This window comes from Ctenopharyngodon idella, chromosome 3 (assembly GCF_019924925.1).
Source record: "Ctenopharyngodon idella isolate HZGC_01 chromosome 3, HZGC01, whole genome shotgun sequence".
NCBI lineage: Eukaryota > Metazoa > Chordata > Actinopteri > Cypriniformes > Xenocyprididae > Ctenopharyngodon > Ctenopharyngodon idella.
Window position 1 is genome coordinate 21,577,759 of NC_067222.1, and position 25,492 is coordinate 21,603,250.

General features: G+C 36.0%; 1 protein-coding gene across 2 annotated transcripts in view; it reads right to left on the reverse strand.

Annotated features, from left to right (window-relative positions):
* The window catches only part of pvalb6 (parvalbumin 6), a 43,349-nt gene that overhangs the window by 819 nt on the left and 17,038 nt on the right, over positions 1 to 25,492 (reverse strand). For both annotated transcript variants that reach the window (XM_051886474.1, XM_051886475.1), the window contains exons 2-4: positions 3,222 to 3,290; positions 2,756 to 2,888; positions 1,812 to 1,921 (exon numbers count right to left, since the gene is read on the reverse strand). In XM_051886474.1, coding sequence (XP_051742434.1) covers positions 1,812 to 1,921; positions 2,756 to 2,888; positions 3,222 to 3,282 — 304 coding nt within the window. In that variant the 5' untranslated portion in view covers positions 3,283 to 3,290. The remainder of the gene's footprint in view (positions 1 to 1,811; positions 1,922 to 2,755; positions 2,889 to 3,221; positions 3,291 to 25,492) is intronic.

Here is a 25,492-nt window from a genome sequence, read left to right on the forward strand (position 1 = left end):
ATTAGTAGAAATTATTAGTAGTTTTTGATGAAAAAGGTACAGTACATGTGGTTTAGTAAAACCATCATGTCCATAAGGGCTCTAGACTGCGACTAATATAGTTTTAAGTGCAAAAATAAAATTAAAATACAAAAGGGATTGCAACAATTTTAAAATCTAGTCAGTTTGTGTGAATCCGTATGCAGTTTTGTCAGATATTGGCGAATCAGATTCGCAGAATCGGTCTGATTCAAATGACCTTATGAAAAAGTTCTTTTTAATGAGTCAATCTAAAAGATTCACACTTAAACAGTGAGTAAGCAGTTTGAATCTGAGCCACTGAATCTGAGTTATTTCTGTCCAAACTGGAAACCATTACTTGAAATTAACCCTGTAAAGCCTGACTTATGAAATAATAGTCAGAAAAATAAATGTTGTATTATTTTTAAAAATGAAAAAAAATTACAGATAAAATTTAAAAAGTTGCATATATATATATATATATATATATATATATATATTGAGTATCATATTTGATACATCAGGCTTTAATAGCTCATATAGTATGATATAATGAGAATATGGAGCAAAAAATATGGAATTTGGTTGATATTTATATGGCCAAAAAGTAAGATGAAATTCTAATTGCTTCTGTGAAGGAAAATTTCAATTTAATTTTTAATTAAACATAACTAACATTCCTTTTTCAGGGATGTTAATGTTAGTTAACATTCCTTCTCTGTCCTTTTTCATTCCTTTTTTGCAGGGTTAACATTTGATTTTGAATTAACATTGTCATGCTTTTGAAAACAAAATGTCCCTAACACTGGGCCAAAGTGTGTCTGAATATGTGTTTGAGTATAGCAAATAGAGGAAACAAAACTAGATGCTGAATATAACGAGAGAGCTAGACAGTTGTCTGAATATATATATATATATATATAGCTTCATGACCCTAGTAACATGCTGAATCGAAATTTGCTTTTACCTAGTAACATAAGAAGAACCAATCACATTAGAGAAAATAATGAATGTAATGAATCATGTCATGTTCATCGTACACTTAGTCTATAATAACTTTTGTACTCTTTTGGTCAGGGGGAATTCTCTGAAATTGGTCCAAGATTCTCCCGGCCGCAGTTTTTATTGTGGAGGCAAAACATATAATGCAATGCAATGATGATTGAGAGATGGACAGATAAACGTTCCTCAAAAAAAAATGTGATGAATCACATTTGACACTCACATTTTATCATGATTTTTCTTAAAAATATAATTAATCAGTAAAACTAAGTCGCTTTGGTCCAGTGGTTGTTTATCTGGAAATATTACAAACAACATAAAAGTTATTCTTACATTTGCTTTACAAAATTAACATAACTTGAAGGGGGATGTTTTTAGAATTAGACTAAAAGGCCTTTTACTTGCTAAAAAAATATAAACTATCAATCAGACAACAGAATGTAGTATATTGTGCACAACAGGTTTTTCAGCAAAGTTTTGATCATGTTCACAGTTTAGAGGCTTTAGAAGTTTGCGTATCAAATATGACACAGTAGGCTAGTCTTAAAAATACACACAGTATTCCTAGTCATTTTTAGTCTGTATGCCTATTCAAACTGAGGCAAATTACACCACTAGTCTAACACATATTACACTTATATAAAGGGCTAAAAAGTTTTTTTTTTTTTTTTAATTTTAAAAAAGTATTTTATCTTATCACTTATCAAGCGAGCCAGGACTCCCACTGTTGCTCCCTCAAAAAAAAAAAAAAACGGAAAAAAAAAAGTGCACGACGCCCCTGGTGTTACGGTATATTCCTTTCATTTTACCTTCTGCTCCAATCTTTCCATCTCCATCTTTGTCCGCAGCCTGCAGGAATGCTTTGGTCTCCTTATCGGTCAGGTCTCTCCCATCTGTAGCAAAACCCTTCAGAACAAACCTGCAGAGAGGAAACAGAGCGAGTCGAACACCTGTCAAACCTCTTGTTTACTCGCCTTTATTCTGAGAGTTTCAATTATAAATGTTACGGGTTACAAGCAGTGGCGTAGAGCAAATCCGCAGGGCCCCCCCACAAACCACAAGTCTGAGACCCCCCCCGGCAGGATGGGTGTTTCATAATTCAATTGATTGTATAGCACGAGAAATGACGCACGCAAAATGTGAATAAAGAAAAATGTCACGTCACAACATTGGAAATATTTCCATTTTAAACCATGAAGGTGAGCCAGTAGATATCACACAAGCAATGCGCAAATGTTGCGTGACAGTTATACCCCAGTCAATTATTCTCTACAGAAAGTGAAAGCTTTCTGACATCTGACATTGCATTACTGGCCAATATTCTCTCAGAGACGATGAGAGCTGAATCTACTTTGTGCTGATAACTGATAACTGTCTTAATTTACTTTCTTAATATTTCTCTTGTGGCCCATACAGTGAAAAAATGAGAAGAGAAGTATTTTGTGTTAAACAACTCATTTTTGAAATGAGGAGTAACCCAGCGTGTCAGTTATTCATTGATACACTAAGGAATTATTGCGGTGCAAATTAATTGTAATATTAATTTAATAATAAAAGTAGACTAATAATAATAATAATAATTTAATACATTAATTGGAAACGCCAAATCTTCTGATGATATGGCTGATAGCTGATGCATTTGACGATATCTCGTATGGCTATCTTCCTCTATCGGCGCTACCTATCGCGGTTGTTGTGTTTTTTTCATTTATTTATTATTATTTTTGTAGTGTAGAAATGGTGTAAATCTTACTTAAGTTCCTCTTCTTCTATAAATCCGCTATTGTCAGCATCCAGGACATGGAAAGCCTTTTTCACATCGTCAGCCGACTTCGCCTTCAGTCCGACCATCTCAAAAAACCTCTTGTGGTCGAATGAGTCGACAGCTACGAGAAGATCGCAACACAGAGAGAATCAGTGATGTTTTGTCTGGAAACTACGAAAAATTTGCCTGAAAATTGAAAACACCTCTTTTATCTTGAGTGCTGCAATTCTCAATTCTGTGTTATGCATGAAACACCGCAAAAGATGCAAAACGCGATTACAATAGCCAAAGACGTCTGTCTAGTGCCTGTTTACATACGGAAAACAGCAAGGTGAAATGCAAAGACATGTTCTGTGTGAATGGCCCCTTAGAAAGAAGTGATTTTAGAAAATGTATACTCATTTTTTACAACAATAAGAGTACATATGTGGATGACAAGGTGGATCACATTTACCTTTAAATGCATCCAGTGCTTTTTTAATGTCATCAGGGTTGAGGATGCTGTTCATCGCCATTTCTACAACTGCAAAAAGAGACACAAGCAGAGGAAAAATAAAATAAAATAAGCAGCGATATACTGTATAGTAGAAAAGCAATGCAACGTGAAACAATGCATTAAAGATCATAAAGAGAAGGAACTGATAAAAGGCCTTCAAAAAGTCATAAATTCTGAATGAGTGTTGAGGGGTGAGAGAATGCCTAACATCTGACGTGTGATTCTTTTAAACCACACAGCTCAAGTCCAACTCCAGATCAGAGAAGAAAACATCTCGAAGGCTTCTAAATCTGTCCTCTCTGCTGCTTTCTACTTCAACCAATTGATAGTCCTTCACCTGCCCACAGTAAAAAAAAAAAAAAAAAAATTCCTCATTGTCATTTTCCCCACACCTGGCAGTATGGGTAATGTGCAGTGAAAGTACAGACTGTATTTTTTGCTTTTAGCTGGCTCCTCATTCCATTGATCTGGATCAGTTGGAGGTCAGCTGGGCAAAAACAAGCTTCAGCTCTGCTGACTGGAATGCAGCGCGGCTGCTGACTTTCTTCAATGACGCTTGGTACAGCGAGATTTATCTGCTCAATGCATGTGAAGGTCTAATGTGGTTGTCAGCTGCGCTGGCAAAGCCAAACATGCCAATACAACAGTTTAGCAACCAACAAAATGTACAGAAAAGTTTAATTAGCAAAACACTGAAGACAAATAAAATCATTTTTGGTAAAAAAAATAAATAAATAAATAATAATAATAATAAAAAAAATATATATATTGCTGTTTGTTAGAAAACGATTGTTAGATTTAATCACCATTTGCAGCGTGATTTATTGTAATGCTATTTTTCTCAGTCAGAACAAAAGTGGCAGACACGTTACTTACTTGTTCAGATCACATTTTCCGGTGAAATTATTATTTAGGTCATAATTCCAAGACTACAATCTGTGATTACCAAATTAATACCAAATTAAAAAAATAAATAAATAAAAATTGTTTTCAGTTAGCCAACCAGCTTTAGCAAAACGCTTTAGCTTCAACATGAAAGTCCATTATCAGGTACTGAAGAAGGGGGACGGGATCTTGCAAAACACAATTTCAGAATGATCAGAGCAACATGTTTTCTAAAGTATTATTAACCTGTTAGCGTTCCACTGTACCGCCCGCGGTACACATACCTTTCAAAAGAGACCAAAACCATACATATACGCATATACTCCAAATGGTTCAAGAACAGAATGCAATTTACTTTGGGTATGCCTTTTTAGGCAAATTATACAGGAATGCTAAGGGGTTAAACAATGTTAACAAATGTTGTTGGCAGAGCTTCTTTATTAAAGAATCATGTAGAGGTTTGTACACTTGGGTCTTGAGAAATGTGTCTATTGCAGGAGGGCAACTACTATAGTGTGTGGCTGTTCATTTACGAAAGATTGTGTACGTATGATAATGCATGTACAGTTAAAAAAAAAAAAAAAAAAATCAAGCAGCACAACTGTTTAATAATAATAATAAATTATTCTTGAGCAGTAAACCATCATATTAGAATGATTTCTGAAGGATCATGTGACACTGAAGACTGCAATAATGATGCTGAAAATTCAGCTTTACCATTACAGGAATAAATTACAATTGAAAATCTATTCAAATAGAAAGCAGTTATTTGCAATTGTAATAATATTTCACAGTATTCCTTTTTTTTGCTGTATTTTTGATCAAATAAGAGACTTTCAAAAACATTAAAAAATCTTCCTGCCACCACACTGTGCTCTGAGTGGGTTTCATTACGTAACATTGGTGGGTTGTATGTGGTGCTCATCAACCTACAAGAGCTCTGCCTGGACCAATCCAGAGATCTGGATGAACAGGAATATTACACATCTGTCATTTAGATGATGCTTTTATCTAAAAATTACCCTAACACATATGACAGGACAATCTCTGTGATGCACCGTGGGATTTAAAATAATGCAATGCTACTTCATTGTTCACTTTTCTCAGGGTTTGAACCGTAATCTTTCGGTTATCTTTAGCCAATAGGCTACACCACCTCTAAACTCTCCTTCAGTGCTGCATCAGTATACCAGACAGCACGTCTACTGAAATGAGAATCTAATTATAAAACTCATTGTTCTGAGAATACTAAAGGAAAAAACTGAAAGACACAAGAGACCTTTTTCCCATAGGTATTTTTAAAAGGTCTTTGTTTAAGAATTATAAGCCATGAACCAAACCAACCAGCTATGAGGTGAATCACGACACTATAAACTTTGATTAGAACCAAAAAAGTATTTGGAAATCGGACAAAAAAATTGTTGGCTGCACATCCATGATGCAAATCTCCCAATCCACCACATCCCAAAGGTGCTCTATTGGATTGAGATATGGTGACTGTGGAGGTCATTTGAGTACAGTGAACTCATTGTCATGTTCAAGAAACCAGTTTGAGATGATTTGAGCTTTGTGACATGGCGTGTTATCTTGCTAGCCATCAGAAGATGTGTACACTGTGGTCATAAAGGAATAAACATGGTCAGCAACAATACTCAGGTCGGCTATGGTGTTTAAACAATGCTCAATTGACATTTATGTGTCCTAAAGTGTGCCAAGAAAATATCCTCCACACCATTACACCACCAACACCAGCCTGAACTGTTGATACAAGGCAGGACTGATCCATGCTTTCATGTTGTTTACACCAAATTCTGACCCTATCTGAATGTTGCAGCAGAAATCAAGACTCATCAGACCAGGCACACAATCCTGATCTCCACACACATACAGTAAATACTCACAGACATAAGGACAAGTAAGTAGAGATGAAGGTGAATGACATTTCAATGATATAAGGGGCTATATGTATCAGAAACAGAAGCCTGAATATTATTCATACTTTGCTGCAAGAACTGACTGATGTTGCTCTGTGTGCATAAAAACTAGGAGATTACTTTGTGCAAACTGAGCCGAATGTTAAGTCTGTTCCTTTCTCCTACAAAATAATGTCTTATAAGCCTAAGAGACTTTCTGTGAGAAATGTTCTGATTTGTGACCCCTGATGAATAATTCAACTTAAATGAGAGCAAAGTTTTGAACAGGTGCTCACAGACACAATGTTCTGTAAACATGGGCCTCATCTGAGGCGTCACTGTTTTTAATGCAGGTCTCACTTGAGGTTAAAGGTGTAAGACACGGGGAACACAAAGAGGAGGGAGAGAGAAAAATGTCCCAGTTCCACTGTTTTTGTTCTTATATAGGGCTTCACTGCATCTGTTTTAGAAAATAAAATAGTGTCCTGCTCCAGGCCTGGATTAAAGTGTGCATTTACAAAATCTGCTTATATCATTAATCTCTGTTTCTCTCTACAAACCCCTTCCTCTCTTATATCTGATTTTATTTCCTAATTTTCACACCCCTCTCAGAGATGTCATCAGCCCTCTTTTATATCTCTCTTCACCCTCCCATCAGTCTCTTGATATGCATCTCTCTTTAATGATCCCATTCTCTCGGTTTCCACCCTCATCCACTCCTCTTCACTCTCTTCTTAACAAATGAAATCACTCATTCAACAAAAAATACCTTAGTGTGTGCTCTTTTTTTGGGGGGGGGGAATAGGAATTTACAATAGGACCATTTGAAATATGATTCACATAAAAACTATGTGATACTGCACTTGCTAACACTATATCTGCGAGGGACGACGCTACAAGCCCTCTAGAAGACTTTTTCTTCCTTGTGTCTTTCATGTCTCAAGCTATTTGTTTCCCAGAAGGCACAGTTCTTCTTGTAAGGCTTTCCCCTTTCCTCCCACCTCAAAGTCTCCAATTCCCCTTCCTGAGGGCTAATTTTCTCTCTCTCTCTCTCTCTCTCTCTCTCCTTGTAGCTCGGCGAGACCCCGGGGCCCTGGAGAATCATCTCTAATACTGCAGCATCACTGGGCGTAACTGTCAACCCTCATGAGCCCCGCTGGCAGCAGGGCCAGGGAATGTCGAGATTGCCGGAGATGGAGATGAAAGCAGCTCGAGAGGGAGGAATTGGCAATGACAGCCACTGCTACAGCACATCTGCCACATGGAGCACTACACTTAATGCCCTGATCTGAAACACATTTGACCTCTAGTCTTGGTCAAAACCTCAAAACGGTTATATTTAACTCACTGTAGCACTTACAAATGTAGCAGGTCAAGGGCAATACTACTGCAGAATATTTACTGAAGTGGGGAAGCTACTTTGAAAGCGTAGCTCCCATTCTCTTTTCAAAGAGCTACAAAGCAAAAAGTGAGCAGTATCTTAAAGGGTTAGTTCATCCAAAAATTAAAACGTCATCATTTACTCACCATCATCGTTCCAAGCCTGTATGATTTCTTTCGACTATAAATGTTTTTGCCCCGCCCTTTTCAGCGCTGCGCTCATTGTGTTCTGTCTTCCGGTTTATATTTCCACAGCATGAAGGTAAGATCTTACAGATTTATGAATGAACCGCTCGTTTTAAAATCTCCTTGGTCTACTGACATTTGTTATGACATTCGCTTAAAACATTATAAAGCTCATGATCATTTTTGTTATCTCTTCAATAAGTAAATCTACTTCACCACCAGCCAATTACTCTTCGACAGCAATGTCATAGAAATATACAGAGCAACCGCAAAAACAGAAGTTCAAAGACAAAATTCTAAAGACTATTCTGAGGTCTATAATGTAAGTCAAAGAGGTGCAATGTTGCTTGAACCCAAAAGTGTTAAGGTTTGAAACATTATGGGCCCTATTTTAAGGATCTAAGCGCATGGTCTAAAGTGCATGGCACAGGTGCACTTAGGGCGTGTCCGAATCCACTTTTGCTAGTTTAACGATGGAAAAAGTGGTCAGCATGCCAGGCGCATTGTCTAAAAGGGTTGTACCTAGTCTCTTAATCAGATTCTCACCTCCCATTCCCTTTAAAAGCCAGTTGCGCTTGTACCTTGGCAGATTCGCTATTTACATGGCGGAATTTTCAAGCAGAAAGACTCAACGCTTCTCCAGAGAGAAAACGGATCTGTTCGTGCATGTGGCTAAAGCATTGTAATCCTTTTATTTTTAATATTTGGCATGTTTGCGTGCTGCTGCGCATCCCTGTGTGTGTGATAAGCAGAGTGTATGCGCGTTGTACACCCGCCTATAGGCGCATATTACTAACATGCTCTTTAAATAACAAAAACAAACAAACAAACAAAAAAAATACTGTGCCATTGACTTTAGACCAGTGCTGCGTCCCAATTCGGATTCTATCCGTCCTAAATAGTATTCGAAATTAGAATTAGTGTGTCCCAAATCGTAGTATGTTGAAATAAGTATTCCAAAGATGGTCTACTTTTTCCGGTAAGAATCTGAAGTGCAGATCCGTGCACACTCTAACAGCTAACATTTCTCGCCGAAACGATATGAAATTAAATTTAATTGTATGTAGAGGATTTTAACTGTGACAAGATGGTTGACAGGGCAGTTTAAACGGTTACAGGTTGCACGTAACTAAGCGAAAGAACAGCTGTTAAAGACGCAATTATGACCAAGGACGAAGTAGTATGTCTCAAAGCTTGCATACTACTCTCCTACACACTCAAAAGTATGTGCTTTTTCTTTACAAAAACAGTACATACTTTTAGGGTGTAGTATAAGTAGGCAAATTGGGACGCAGCACAGGTTTTTGTTCATCAATGGCGCAGTAGTTTTCATTTGCCTCGAAATAGCAACACGCTAACAATGCACCTGAACACACCTCAGTTTCAGATCAGCACGCCCATGGGCGAACAGATGGGTGCAAATGCATTTGCTATTTAAACAACGTGGGCTCTGGACATGAAAATGATAACTGCGTCGGGCTGAAACAAGCAAAAAACACTTACGTCACACCTGGCGTCGCATTGCGCCGGGTGTATGATAGGGCCCAATATCTTAAAATATTTTTTTTATATATTTTATAAATATGACACAAAAAAATTAGGTAAAAAAATGGATGAGGATCTCAATTAGGGCTCAGCTGGTGCTAGCAACGCTATCAGGTAACATGCGGAGACAATAATAAGACATATTTGAGTGCTCTGTAAGCTGCTCTGGATGAAAGCAAATGAATACATGTAAAATAAATGATTATTGCCCAGTTCACTGGGACAAAAAACAGTTGCAATGTTGCATTTTGTCCTACTAAAGAACTACTTGTTGGAAAAATGTGCTTGTTAGGGGAAAAGCTACACTTAAAACAGCTGAGCTACTGTCATACTACTGAAAAATGTAGTTTTGCATAATGATGTTCGCACACATAATGGCATTCAGAAAATGTTAAAACAAAGTAAATACAATAAAAGTAATAAATTAGAAAACAAAAAGTGGGGTATTTTTAATCTTCTTTTAATAACTCATTTGTATAGTGGATTGTGGTAATCTCTAGAAAGGGATGGTTTCAGTGCACAAGAACTGCTGACTCCCTGGGCAGTGCGCTGACTATTGAACTGAGGAGCAGATTGAAACACACCCTAAAGCCTCACTGAAGACACGACGAGGGGTGGAGAAGCAGTGAACGAGTGCATGTCTAAAACAAGAGGAGGGAGAGCTGGAGAGACATCAAAGGCACTGAGTGCATGAGAAAGAGAGGAAAAGACAGTCCGGCGCTAGAGAGGAACACAGCGTGAAGAGGAGTGAGATGCTTTTCAAACAGTTGAGTTGGTGTTTTATAGAGCCCATATCGCTCTGACAGCTTCTGATGAGCTTCACACTGAGGCTGACAATGAGAGATGCCAACAGACCAGACCAAACCACAGCAGATCAGATCAGACCAGACAAGACCTGCCCATCTGAGCTCAAACCAGCCTGTTGATTGGCTAAGACTAGGGATGTCAAGACTGGACAAACTTTGTTTTGATATACTGGTTTTGATCTGGTTTTGCGCAGTCTGTCGCAGTCTATTATGTCATTAATATTATTCAGTCAACAACACTGACAAGAAAATGAGAAACCCACTTATTGCGCTTCATTTATTTCTTTGTTTATTATTGCTGACTGTTTACTTCAGTAATTACTTGCAATCACTTGGGGCTATGTTGATTTAATTAAAAAAAATTGAAGGCCATAATTTGAATTTAATTGTTTTTATTTCTATCATTAATAATTTAATAAAAGAGGGTGTTTAATAGCATATTGGATTTGCTGTGGTATCAAAAATAATGAAATGTTATTTGGTTTTGAGGAATTTTAGGAAGACATTCGCAAACTATCTGTACTGAGACTATCAAACTAGTTTCAAAGTAACTCCATCACAACTGCTGCAGACCAGAGGTGATCATGTGATCATGCTGTAGTCAGGCTCACTGAATAAAACAAAAGCTAAAATACAACAAACTAATGGAAAGTTCTGATTTCTATTTCACTCAGACATTCACACGCAATGCAGGCAAAAACATGACACAAAGCGACTGGTTCATAACCAGATGCCTCTGGCAGCTTTGTAATGGGAATACAGTATTCGGTGACAGAAACACAGTCGCACACACACAAACGCTTATTATTCATACTGTCTCAGAGATCAAGAGGAAATAAGAAACAAAAGGAAATCATTAAAGGAATATTCTACTTTGCTTTCATCAAGAATGAACACACAGGAGAGAGGAGGAAACACAAGCACCAGCAACAAATATTGAAAATAATACTGGAAGTAAAAACACATTTTATAAAGAAGTTAAGCAAGGTCAAGTTTGAGGACCTTTACAAACAAGTGCGACTTGGAGCAAAATAGCACAAAGATCACAAAAGTCTTGTCTCTTAGAGGCGTTTCTCTCTGGCTTTCTTTTTAAATTGATCGGCTGCTGTTTTTTAAAGTGAGTTGGAGTATATACTTCATGATACTTCATGAATTTTTTATGTATCTACTTTGGGAGAGTCAAGGTTTTTGAGTCAAGGCAGACAATAACCGGGACTGTAACATAAATCACACTCATTTCAAAACACATTTTCAAAACAGCGATAAGCATAGCTGTTTAGCCAAATAATTATATAGCCAATTAAAATTATGTTTAGTTCAATTGAAATACTTTTAATGATTAATTAAAATATATAAGGTTTTATGCAGACTTCTGGGAAACCTTTTGAGTGACAACTCAAATTAAAGGGATAGTTCACACAAAAATTAAAATTCTGTCATCATTTACTCATCCTCAAGTTGTTCCAAACCTGTATGAGTTTCTTTCTTTTGTTGAAAACACAAAAGAAGATATTTGAAGAATGCTGGTAACCAGACAGTTGATGGATCAACTTGAGGGTAAACAATGACAAAATTTTCATTTTTGGGTGAACTATCCCTTTAATAATTATTTGCAGACTGATTAATTTAAACAAAGAATCAATTTGTTCAAACTTTTCAATACTGAATATGTGACTCAATCAGCAGTTTTCTATAAATGTCTCTTTAACATCAAGGCTGTTTTTTAAATATTAAACTTTCATAGTATCTAATATTGTTTAAATAAAGTTTTCGAAGCACTCATGAGTCAATGTAATGTAGCATAAACATCACTGCAGCATCTGCTACAAGAAAATCTAGAAAGCAAACTTCTGAAATGATGTTAAAAGAAACACCACGTTGCTTTATTTCATTATCAGTACTGCTACATTAACATCTGTGCTAAAAACGCCTAATAAATGTCTTGCAAAGAGGTAAGGCACCATCTGATGTGACAGACGCTGTGTCACGCTATAGCAGACTGCAAGACATGCTTCGGCAATATGCGAGCACTTTTAGAAACTAGACTTTGACATTTTCTAAAGAAAATGAGTGAGTGGATCCATGATGCTAGGGTGCTGGATGTTCTGGGTGGTTAATTATTGGATCAAGTCAAAAAAGTCCACCTAAATCTCTCTATAACATTCTGGTCCCTAGATCTAACTCAATAACTCAACTTATTGTTAACTGAACAATGTAAAAACAATATCACACTCATTATACACTATATACTTATGCTATAGAGACAGAGCGACACGCGTCATAATCTGAAAACCACGCCCACCGGGGGGGAAAACAATCTAACCCTCTCCATTGAGTTTGTATTGTGTGAAGCTGCCTCCTTGTCATTTCTGACTTATAACAAAAAACAGAACAATGTCTAAAAGCTGCTATGTGACAGGGTGTACAGCAAACAAGCTAAAAGAACCCCAGAACTAACTTTTTATAAGCTGTCAACCCCTTAAAAAGAGCCTTTAAGTACATAAAAGTGGATACAGGCAATTGAGACAGAGCGCAATGTGTCATATTACTCTGAGAATTACGCCCACTGGAGGGGGACATAATCAGCAACAGGAAATATAATATATAAACTGACATTTGGATATTTGACTTACCAGTGACAAAATGTTTACTGCACACATATGCATACTGAGGCATACTGAGTGTCAGGATCCCACAATTTACCCATACTTCCTGCTGATGCTTCATGTCTTATTGCCTGTATCCACTTTTGTCTCCTTAAAGGCTGGCTTTCATGGTTTGTAGCTTATAAAAACTTAATTCTGGGGTATTTTTTAGCTTGTTTGCTGTACACCCTGTCACACAGCAGTTTTTAGGTATTGTTCTGTCTTTTGTTAGAAGCAAGAAATGACAAGAAGGCAGCTTCACGCAATACAAAGTCAATGCAGAGGGTTGGACTGTTTTCCCCCCGGTGTGGGCGTGGCCTAAATGCTAAATGCACTCTGTCTCTATGTACTCAACTGTGTAGTGTATGAATTTTATAAGGTTATTTTGTCATTCAACATCTGAGCCCCTCCCCTTCCACTGCGTAATTGAAGCTACAACAGTTGAGTGCAGTTGAAGTGTCCAATGTTCCAAACTTTGTTTTTGTATGAAGTGTATCATCCAGATATTTAAAGTGCACTTTTTCTTTTTGGAATTTTCAGTGTGAACACACTACTACACACTACACCATTTATACTACAAAATGGCATAGAATAGTGCACAAGTATGCGAATTGGAATGCAGATGCACTGTACTAACTAATGGCATGGCTGTGATGGCTGTAACCACATCAATTCAGCAGCACTTTTTCTTGTGTGATACTTCTTACATAAAAAAGCAAGACAGTTAAGAACATGTGAGTAAAAATTGTAGGTCACAATATAAGAGAAAAGATGCAGTGCTTTATAGGCTCTTGTGTTGAAGAGGGCCAACACGCTTCATCTAACAATACAGCTCTCTCAGTCTAAAGGCTTGCACGCACAAGATGAAGACCATGAATGAGAAATTAGGATAGACACATATTTTGCCGAGCCCAGAAGGGGAGTTTTACATTACGGCATGATCAGTGATCCGTATTAAAACACAGCCGCATGTGAGCAAATACAAAGGCCACAGCAATCCGTTGGAGGCAACAGCAGTGTGAGTCTATTAACACTCTGAATGGAAAGATGGAAACATTATATTTGTAGCTACGGGTAAAGTGGAAGCTGGTAAAAAGGCTTTTAAAGGTCCATCAGGGACGCTTACTTTATTTAAAAACAACAATCTGTTTAACCTTGTGTTTGAAACATAAGCAACACAAAAACACTCACTGTAGACACACAGACAGACAAATTCACTGTAGAATTGTTACAAAAAATGTTGAAAATTATGTTTATATGTATATTATGTATTTACAATAATTAGCATAACATATGAATTAGCTGTGGCTCTCATATTTAATTTTTGTATGTTTTTGAAATAATCCTCAACAAGGCTGCATTTATTTGACCAAAAATACAGTAAAAACGGTAATACTGTGAAATATTATTACAATTAAAAACAACTGTTTTCTATATGTTAATATATTATAAAATGTAATTTATTCCTGTGATCAAAGCTGAATTTTCAGCATCATTACTCCAGTCTTCAGTGACACATGATCCTTCAGAAATCTTTCTGATATGCTGATTTGATGTTCAAGATACATTTCTAAATATTATCAATGCTAAAAACAGTTGTGCTGCTTAATATTTGTGCTCATGCTTAATATGATCATTTTTGTCAGGATTCATTGATGAACAGAAAGTTCAAAAGAACAGCACTTTTTTGAAACAGAACTCTTTTGTAATATTATAAATGTATTTATTGTCACTTTTAATCAACTTTACAATGCATCCTTGCTGAATAAAAGTATTAATTTCTTTCGGAAAACATTTATAAAACGGTTAGTTCCTGTCCTTGATTCTGATTGGTCAATAGCTGTGTTTTATTCACGATAAAACACGGCTATGACCGCTTCACCCAACGGTTCAGTGTATCACTACACAACACCCTTAGCAACCACTCTTAGCAACGTAAACTGTATGTTCTCAATTGATATTGTTCATTGAAGCTTACTGTATTATGTAGAAGAGTATTGTGAGAAAGAGATCGAGTGAGTGAGTTTATTACCTGCATTCAGATTTAGCATTTTCCTTCAGGTCAGTCCTATGTTCATAATAAAAAATCTGTTTAAATGTCTGATGTATTATCCTGTCCTTTTAACAGTTAAGGGGTTTTCCCGTGACTGACAGCACTAGTCAAAGCATTTGTCAGTTGCGTCTTGTTCCGTTATCAAACCAATTCAGTCTTTTCAATGTAAAAGTCTTTGCTACTGAATGACACACTCATAAAACAGTCTTTGCTGCCATCTAATGGCGTAATAATGTAACTTCTGTTGCTGTTCACGGTCAGGGACTATTTTTTCCGGCGGAAGGAAGGCTTTTAGTGAAAGTTTACTTCATGAATGTTGCATTGATACATATTTTTGGCTTTAATATTTGTATTGTGTGGTAACCATTTTATAAAAGCAATAAGGTACTTGAGGCTAGTGCTAGCAACGCCCTTCAGCCGTGACTTATTCATGATACAGCACAGCCTCTCGTACCTTATTGCTTACATAAACTATACAGTAAATAGACACACACACACACACACACACACACACACACACACACGTATCATGATGTCAGAATTTTTTAAAGAGAGAAAGTTGTCATGGTCAGATACAAAAGTTGTATCTCTGAAAGTCCAGAATTACCTCTTTAAGATGCTTATATGCTTACAGAGAAATTTACTAAAAACAAATGTGCACTACAGTGAATAAAAATAAATGACTGGGTCCCAAGAGGATAAAACACACAAGCAAACTCTATCACAAACAGTTATTATGAAATATTGAAAACCTCTAATGGTTTAGTTAATCATTTGCTCCTCAGAGAAGAACTGATGGAAGAAAGCCAAAAACAGATTGATTTAAAAGTCTGCATTCAGAGAGTGGAAACAAAATTCATGACAGAAAAAGAGAGACCATCCAAAACTCATTTCTCTTCACATCAGACACATCAGCTGATATCCATCAGAAAAGGCCATCAAGCAGTCTGAGAAAGATGATGGAATGATCGTCTAGAGAAACGTCAGTGTTTGCCGAGACCTTAGGCAGTCTGAATTCATAAAGCTGTTGGGTTTAGTCACCTTTTGCTTCTCTCACTGGCAAAGAAGAGGACAAAGAGGTAAAGTGAAGTCGACAGAGTGAATCAGGTTCATCAGTACAATCCATCATTGCCTGTATGTGCACTGAATCCCAAATAGTTCCCCTTCCCTCCCACAGTGTGAGCAGAGCTGTGGCGTAGTAACTGCTAGCTAGCAAAAGCACACATTAGCATGCTAAATGCAACTTTTTTAACTGTATGTAATGTACAGCACCGTATTTGCATCATAGTTTTCATGTATCGGACCTCAAGCTAAGCTTAAGCTCCACTCTTCAACACAATGGTAACCAAAAAAACTGCAACATAATGATGTTCCTCAAAAACACATACAACGAGACTTAATTTCAACGTTTTCTCTCCCAATCCAGAAACTAGAAACTTACTGCTGACTTTCAGCAACAAAAATAATTAATGAAGTCCTAATTGATTAATTCAACTTCCATTTTACAAAATGAAAGTAAGACAAAATGTTAAAGAATTGTGTTGCAGTAGCTCATTTTAATTAAGTAAATTAAACAAGCAGCAAAAATCGTTTGTTTTTTAAGTGGGGCCTTTAGTCTCCTCTATATCAGTGGTCCTCCACCAGGGGGCTGCAGGAGGACTTAAATTATTATTAATAAAATGTATATTAATATATTAAAATATTCTAACTTAACTGAAAAGCTAAATATTATACAATCAAGATATTTCTTGTCTTTCTTTTTAAATTGTGGCCATGAATTGACAAATCGTTCCTAGGACTTACTAATATGTCAGCACATTTTATTAATTTGTTCCTTCGTTTTAGTTAAATCGTGTCCACGAATTAAGAATTCATTCCAACGACTAAATAATTAATTCCCTCAAATTACTAAATCATGACCACCTTGTACTAATTCATTCTCTAGTTTTGATTTAACTAAAACAAGGGAAACTAATTATTACAATGTGGCCATGATTTAGTAAACCAAGGGAACTAATTAATATATCATGATATTATAAAATGAGGGAACAAATTAATAAAATGTGCTGAAATTATTAAGTTGTTGGAACGATTTGCTAATTAATGGCCACAATATACATATTTTTTTCCTGCATGTCATGTGTGGGGCTCCGTATACAGTTCTTGAAATTTCTGGAATCACAAAATGATTTGTGGTTAATTACTATACATCAACACTTCCAGTTTCTGTTAATAAAAGAAGTTGGAAAACAGCAGAAATACCAAGACATCTTGCATTATCTTGGAGGGCCTGAATATTGTGTTGGACTATGAGGGTCAAAAAGGTTGAGAAACTCTCTAAATAAAAGTGCAAAAATCCTTTTCACAATCGATTTCATGATGATCAATGACATCAAACCTGGCATGATGCATATTTGCCATATTTGAATGTACATGAACTTGAAGTAAAGACTAAAATTTTAGTCATAGAACTATCATATGTCTCCAGAAGACTTGGAATTTAGGATACAAATCATATGAACCACTTTTATGATGATTTAATTGTGATTTTTTTTTGACAGCCCAAAACTCCTTTCATTTTTATTCTACAGAAAAAGAGCAGCATGAACATTCACAAAAGTAACTATTTTTCTATTCCACAGAAGATACACAAAACAACATGGGTTTGCAATTAAATTAAAGCATAGAAACTATTTCTTTCAAGTCATACATTTACAAGATTGTAGTCATACATTTTCTCACTACAAAGAGGTTTTTAAATACTCTCCTTTCACTGCACCAGTGTTTTCAGCTGAAATCGCCAAACTATGAATCCTCTATAGGAATAGGATTGGACTTAATCTAATCTAGATTTGGTCTCAAAGTCTGACTCTCTTCCATGGTGTTTAAACAAAATTCACTTTTAAACCTCAGTTGTGCGCCGGGTCATAAACTCGTGCTGTTGTGGAGAAACCGCATTGCGGTTGGGAGTCCAATTCTGCTCAAGGTGAGAGATCTCACGAGCCGGGAATGTCAGATCGTCATTACCGTCAATTACATGGGCTATGAGGCACAGAACCCACAGAGAACTCTGTGTATGTGTGTGTGTGTGTCTGTAGTCCTGCGGTTAAGACTGGTTAACACCCTTCAGTGCATTTCTCTGCTGTTAATGATGTATAATTATCCAAACCGCACTAGACTCGGGGGAAGGAGGCATTTGATTTTTAAACTCTTCAGTGCTTGTCCTCTGTCTCACTCTGTCTCTATCATTGGTTTTATTGGATCAATAATGGAGAAAGTCAAAAAGTATTTTTTGACTCTTTCTACTCCCTTTCCTTTTTCCCCTATAATACATGGCCTCAGAAAGTACACTTTTCGCCTTTTCATACTTGGAATTGTTAACCAAGTGTGAAATTCTATTGCCTAGAAACATACAGCATTTTAAAATTTTATCTTTTCATCAGACATGGAGATTTGCTAACCCTATTTCAAAATTACAAGCATGAAATGTTGCTTAAACCAGGGTTAAAACAGGCCTTTAATTAGGGTTTAATGTGATATTAGGTTATTGTAGAGTGAAAAGTCCTTTTAAAACGGCAAATAGGCACAGTTTTTCCTATTAAACTGGGAAGTTTGGAAGGGAAATTGCAGGATGAGTCATCAAAATTTTTGGTCCATTTTCCCAGAAGTGATAGACTGTAAAACTTCTAAATGCATATCTGCTAAAAGTGAATTTTGTCAACTTTTTTGAACACGCTATCATTTAGATAGCTTCAAAGATAATAGGCATGGACTAAAAGCCACAAGACTCCCATTTTGATTTCATGTGGGCTTTAAAATGCATAAATGTCATTATTTTAAATAAAGACTGCACAAACACAACATTTCAAAAAAAGAATTCTATCTTTTTTTTTTTTTTATCTTCAAATGATAAAAAAAAAAGATCTACTGTGCAAAATTAAAAGTGAAAGGGATAGTTCACCCAAAAATGAAAACGCTGTCATCATTATTCATTCAACATAAAAGAAGATATTTTGGAAAGACTAAACATAGGGTCCAAAACAACATTGCATGGACAAAAAAATCTAAAATCTAAAAAAAAAAAAATTTTCTTTTGTGTTCTGCCGAAAAAAGCTACAGGTTTGGAACTACGTGGGGGCATGAATTATGATGACATTTTTCATTTTTGGGTGGACAATTTTTGTGTGTGTTTCCAATTACTTTTTAGGGCCCCTGTACTATAACTCCTGTATTGAGTGTTGCACTGACGTTGCATTAACATAAAAGACAAGTTCATTGATCCGTGCCACTGTGTTCCGAACTGCTTTGGTTTATCCATTCAGGAACAGAAAGCACAGCTTGTTTCAGGTATGACCATGTGCACAAGGCGTTCTGTCCTTGTCAGACAGATTGTGGATCTCTTACAGGACTCCAAGAGGTCTGGAAAGTCGTCTGCTAAACCAAGACAAGCAAACCCAAAACTCATTCGGTTGCTGGTAAACTGAGTGGCTGTTATCATGTGTGTGTGAGAAAATAAATGGACCATCTGGTGTTATGCTTTTTTGCTGTGGATACACATGTGAGATTGTTATATTTGTGCTAACTGAAGTAATTTTAGGGGTTACATCAGAAATTAATTTTTCTTCTTTCTTTTTTTTTAAGAGTTTGATGTGGTATATACAGTAAGCTGTAATACTGTAATTAGACAGTAGACTTCTAATGAGACAAAAAAAAGACTCAGATGGAAATTGTTGGATTGCTGACATTAGAAGCTTAAAAAATTAGGCAAAACACAGCTGAGATGTCCACACTAAACACTGAAAAGCTCATGTTTCCATGTTCCTATGGTGAATGAGTTCCAAAAAATAAAATACAGAAAAAGAAAAGGTCTATGCAAAACATTCATAGGAAAAACGATTCAAGGACCTTGTTGAAAATGCATTGTTTTTACAGAGTTCTTTGGCACTTTTCATAAATCCTTTTAATAAAGATTTTTCATTATTTTTTAACTAAAATATATTAACACATGGCCATTTTTTAATATTTAGTTGATTAGTAAATATTTACAATATTACAATTATTATTTATAGTAAATTGTTCCAATAATTTAAAAATACGTACATATAATAATAAGAATAATAATAATAATAATGATAATATAAGTTCTATGGGACCCTACATTACAATCACCAGTTGTAAAGTCAGCTGCCATCATCTTGCTATCCTAAATGTTTAAATGGGTCATGCATTTTTTTTTAAATATATATATATATATATATATATATATATTATTATTATTATTATTATTATAAAAATCATTTAAATTCACAATAACTTCAAACATTTAGGATAGCAAGATAAACCACTGCTGAGTTGAATCAGGGAGTAATTTTTCCATATTGCTGCTACTGCAGAGCACATGTTTGAAAAACAGACGAATATTCTCTCATCAATTATGGATGGAGGGAGGAGGAGAAGAGGTGCCGTGGAACAAGGCATGTGGGTTTCTCGGGACGGCAAAATAAGGAAACAATAAAATGGCTATAATTCATGCACATAATGAAACATCACTGAGCAGGAGATCCATGGAATGGGAGCACATCCAACAAAAGTAAATAATTTGAGTTTAGGAAAAAAGCTTTTCTGGTCTTAAAGAAAAGGAAGATAAGAAAAATGAAATAGCTTTAGGCTATAAAGTGTGTTTGTACCAAAGAGTTTTATGATACCTGGATAAACATCTCCTTTAAGATTTACATTTATCTCTATGGCAGTTTCTTGGCTAGTGACCACAGAACATTTTGAGCCAATCATCTGAGCCATAAATGCCATGTGACTCATCATTCTGTAACCATAGGAATAGAACCGTCCTGGGTGTGTTTCCCAAAGCCAACTATGGTCACAAGTTCCATCATTACCAATAGAGTTCAATAGAACTTGTGACTTTTGGGAAACGCATCCCAGTATGATGCGCTGTTTGAGAAATTTAACAAATTAACTAGACTGTTTCCCGAAACTGTAGTAACACGGTCACACCTCAATCATTTGAATCATGGTGGATCAACAATACGACTGTTGTTAAATCCGTCACACACAGGTGGAGTAATACTATTACTCTAATAGCTATACTGTAATACTTTACTGTAATAACTGTTACTGTAAAAGCTTCTGCTAATTAATCGATTGAAGATTGCAATTAATGTCAGATTATTATAGTTTATTAACGCAACATAAAGTAGTTGATGTACTCTGGTAGACTATATATGTGGTTTATTCGGTCAGCAGCTTTCTTCACAACGTAATTTCTCTGAGATGGTTTCAAAACATGGCATCTATTTCACTACTTTTGATCCGTGTCGTTTTGTTTTGTTTGACGTTCGATTCAAATATTAGTCCATTTCACACTTTTAAAAGCTTTAAAAATATATTTATGATGTATGTTCTTTGTGAAAAAATAACAAAAACAACAACTTTTAAATAGCCACTTTTTGCATTTAGATGGTGCAGTTATGACATCTACCAGCAGGGGCTAATTGGACTGGGCTAACCAGCTAAACCTTGTGATACAGGCAAAAGACTTCAAGTCTTAGAGTGTGTTCATACTTGTAGTTCGGTTCGCTTGGTTCGTTTGGTCCGGACCAAAAAAAACAAAAAAACTTTTAGTCCTGGTCTGTTTAGCTTTCAGATTGGCATTTTTAATCACCAAACCAAAAGATACCGAACCTAAAGGCACAGGGAGATGTTCACAATCTGATTGGTCGGCATTTATGATGTGTAGCCTGCATATGGTGCATATTCCTGAAAAGCTTATAAAATGTTTAAATTAGTCAAAACAGCGGCAGGAATCCCTCTGTCACACACACAAACGATCTGCTGCGAGGAGACGCGATTCTGACGCCTGTACCGAACAGTGATGACCAACATCACGACTATGACAAGAAAAACCGATATAAGTGAGCATTCTGTCCATTTTAGGTTCTCATCTCCCTGTTTTTGGTTTGTTTACATGTCTTTGGTCCTTGTTGCGTTCATATATCATTCGAACCGCACCAGGGTTTGGATGGCAGCGTTCACACATGTTCAAATGAACCGCACTAACAGAGCAATTGCACCAGGGTTCGTTTAGATCAAACCAAACATGCCAAGTGTGAACACACCCTTAAAGAATCCAAAGACAAAGAGGAAATAGCTTTTGGTAAATGAAAGAGTGTGTGTGTGTGTGTGTAGATACACAAGCCCGAAGCACCAACAGGAGTGATAGCTTTACCAGTTTCCTCCTTCACATGCTCAGTCTTGCATGAGTCTCATTGCATGCTGCAGGATTCCCACAATGCATCACTGCCTCAGGGCAATATGGTCCTCCAACTAGCTCACACATCCAAACCCATCCCGTCTGCCATCCACACACACTCCATTTAAGCTTTCATCTGTCCATTTATGCTTGCCTATCTATTCATGCTTCACATTAAGTACTCCTTTTCACAACAACAACAACAAAAACATTTCCTCCACCATTGTCCAATCTCAAATGGGTGATTAAGACAACGATTTTGACAACTTTACAGCTTTATTATAAAATGTAAACTTTTCTGCAGCCCAAAACACAACAAAATTCCTCTCTTGTTCATTTATACAATCTGAGGGTGAAGGACAAATCAAAAATGATATTCTACTAATAATTTTAGCATTAATATAAAAATATCCCTGACCTCGTAACCTGGAGAGCTTTAAAGTGTCAGACTTCCACTCACACAGGCACTCTTCTGTGACACTGACCTTTGAGTTGCTGGATTCAGAAGTTCAAAACTAGAACTAGACCTGGTGCATTGAAGATCGCTCTTCAAAAACGCGTTTGTAACCTGACCATCATCTTATGTGTGTGTGTGTGTGCATATGTGTTTGAGATGAAAGATCAATAATTTGACCTTTGGTGATGTTATAGGTGGCATTATGTGGGTCAAAAACACTTCAAGTTGAGGAGCAACGCCTTGCAGCACACATACAGAGAGTTAAAAAATATTTGGACACTTAAGACACATTTAAAAATGTCTGAATTAGGGATACACCAATATCAAATATTATTCATAAACTGCTAATTATTTTTATGTTAGTCGATAACTGATGAATGGCCAAATGTTTGTCTAAATAAATTAAAAAAAGATACACTAAAAGCTAAAATCAATAATTTTTATATGCTACAAGCGAATTTAAGCATCACAACATTATAATTAGGCCTACAGCACGAAAAATTTATATTTATTTTTAGGATTTGCTGAAGTTTAAATTTAAGTGTTATTAAATTAGTAGTGGTTTTAAAGATTAACTTTACGTGAATGTTAGATGATGATAAAGAAAATCTAAATGTAAAAACAGAAGAATCGTACGCAACTACATATCCAATAATGACCAATACCGGTAAATACAAAAATCTCCAACACTGAATATGGTATCTGCAAAAAATAATTGCAATTCTTTTTAACCAACTGTTGTCTTAGTGATTTTAGTGGATTAAAGGGTTAGTTCACCCAAAAATTAAAAATCTGTCATTAATAACTCACCCTTATGTCGTTCTCCACCCGTAAGACCTTCGTTCATCTTCAGAACACAAATTAAGATATTTTGATAAAATCCGATGGCTCAATGAGGCCTCTATAGACAGCAAAACAATTAACACTTTCAGATGCCCAGAAAGCTACTAAAGACATATTTAAAACAGCGTGTATCAATTTGCCAAAGTTACATGATTTAAGTAAACGAGGCTTTGTTACGTTATAAGTGTTTCGAAATTTCAATGGTTCACCACTGGGGGGCGTGACTTAGGCAGTTTGATACACGCTCCAAACCACTGATTCGAAACAAAAGATTCGTAAAGCTTTGAAGCTTCATGAAGCAGTGTTTTGAAATCGCCCATCACTAGATATTGTTGAATAAAGTCGTTATTTTGTTTTATTGGCGCACAAAAAGTATTCTCGTCGCTTCATAACATTTAGGTTGAACCACTGTAGTCACATGAACTGTTTTAAATATGTCTTTAGTAGCTTTCTGGGCGTTTGAAAGTGTTAATTATCTTGCTGTCAATGGAGGCCTCTCTGAGCCATCAGATTTCATCAAAAATATATTAATTTGTGTTCTGAAGATGAATGAAGGTCTTACAGGTGTGAAACGGCATGAGGGTGAGTAATTAATGACAGAAATTTCATTTTGGGGTGAACTAACCCTTTAAGAGTGAAGTTGCAAAGTGAATTACAGATACAGACATTGAAAGTGAGAGAGAGAGAGAGACGCAGGTAAGGACAGATAGAGATTTCAGCATCAAAACAGACATAAAGAGGCGTATTCGTCTTAAAGAACCCTTTATCCTTCTGATAAAATCTTCATTCAAGGCCTCAAATACACGTACTAAAACACCAACAACACTGTGTTCAGTCACTTCAGCTCACACTGACAATCACAATCACAAACACTTTTCCATTAGCTGCAGAGAAAAACAGAGGCAGCTGAAGTAATGAATATAGGCAGTCTTGAAAACAGCAGAGGAGAAGTGAAGAAAAGAGCAAGAGCCGATGAAAAAGCAAAAGAAAAAAATGGAAAGATTAATGAAGAATGGCAGTGAGGTCTGGAAGAATGGAGGAGAGGAGAGAAAAAGGACTAAAAGTTCTCTAGTCTGCTTGTTGTGAAGGCAAGCAGCAGGGCAGAATAAACTGATCTGAGATCAGACACCAGGGACAGGTTGTGGCTCGCTGCCAGAGTGCATGCTGAGAGATTTTAGTGTTTTAGTGTACTGTCACTGGCCTCAGTTCTCTGAGATGTGTTCCTTCTCTGTCACATCTAGCAATGTACAGCAGTTTATGAAATGAGCTATATATGGGTCAGTGATGTGACGGGTCTTTTTTTTGTCCAATTAATAATTATCATTATTATTAATAATAATAAACAAAGACATCCAAAGTATGTAAGGTAGTACAACTAGATCAATTTTATTTAATCCAAAAGGTTTTTAATTATATTTTGCTACATATAAAGATGTTGAAGTGTCTAACGGTCATTCGGTTTAACCGTTCAAAGGCCAATACAGCCATTTCATTTGTGATTAAAGTATCTTAAAATGTAATAAATGTATATATATTTTTTTATACTGGCATGATTTTATATAATCATATATATCAGCATAGTGCAAATTGGTATTAAAATTATGTGTAGAAGTCGTTGCTTTGTTATGAGAAGGAATGTCCGGAAAAATGAATTTCATTGATGTCATTCGGAGTAACCAATATAAAGGGACCATTTTGGATCAAGTCATGTGGTCAGTATTATGTGACAGGATGTGACATCTTTCAGACACCTACAAAGGACCACATGGTCGTAAAGCAAAGTAGCTAACTCTCTCTTAACTATTTGAAAAATTCATGTTTTCAGTTGCTCATATGCATGTCCCGAAACATCAGGTCATTCGGTACAACCGTTATAAAACATGGAAAATGTTGTAATATTTTAAAAACTTGTACTAAATATTTGTAAATAATACTAAATAAATTTATTTAGTAAATATTAAATAAATGTTTGATTGTCCGTTTGCTAGATATCAGCCTGTTAGCATTGTTTGAAAATATCGTCATTCGGTATAACCAAAAGTGTAATTCGGTAAAACCGAAATTTTGGTTAAACCAAATGACTTTTTTGGTGAAAAATTTTGTCCAACTTGTAAAAAATGACAAAAGCAGTGTTAATTGATTATAAAAACTACATAATCTCATTGTTAACACTTAATAAAACTTTGAAATTAATTATATGTCCATTATGTTTTTTTACACTTTTAAAAACCTTATTCATCAATGACCCA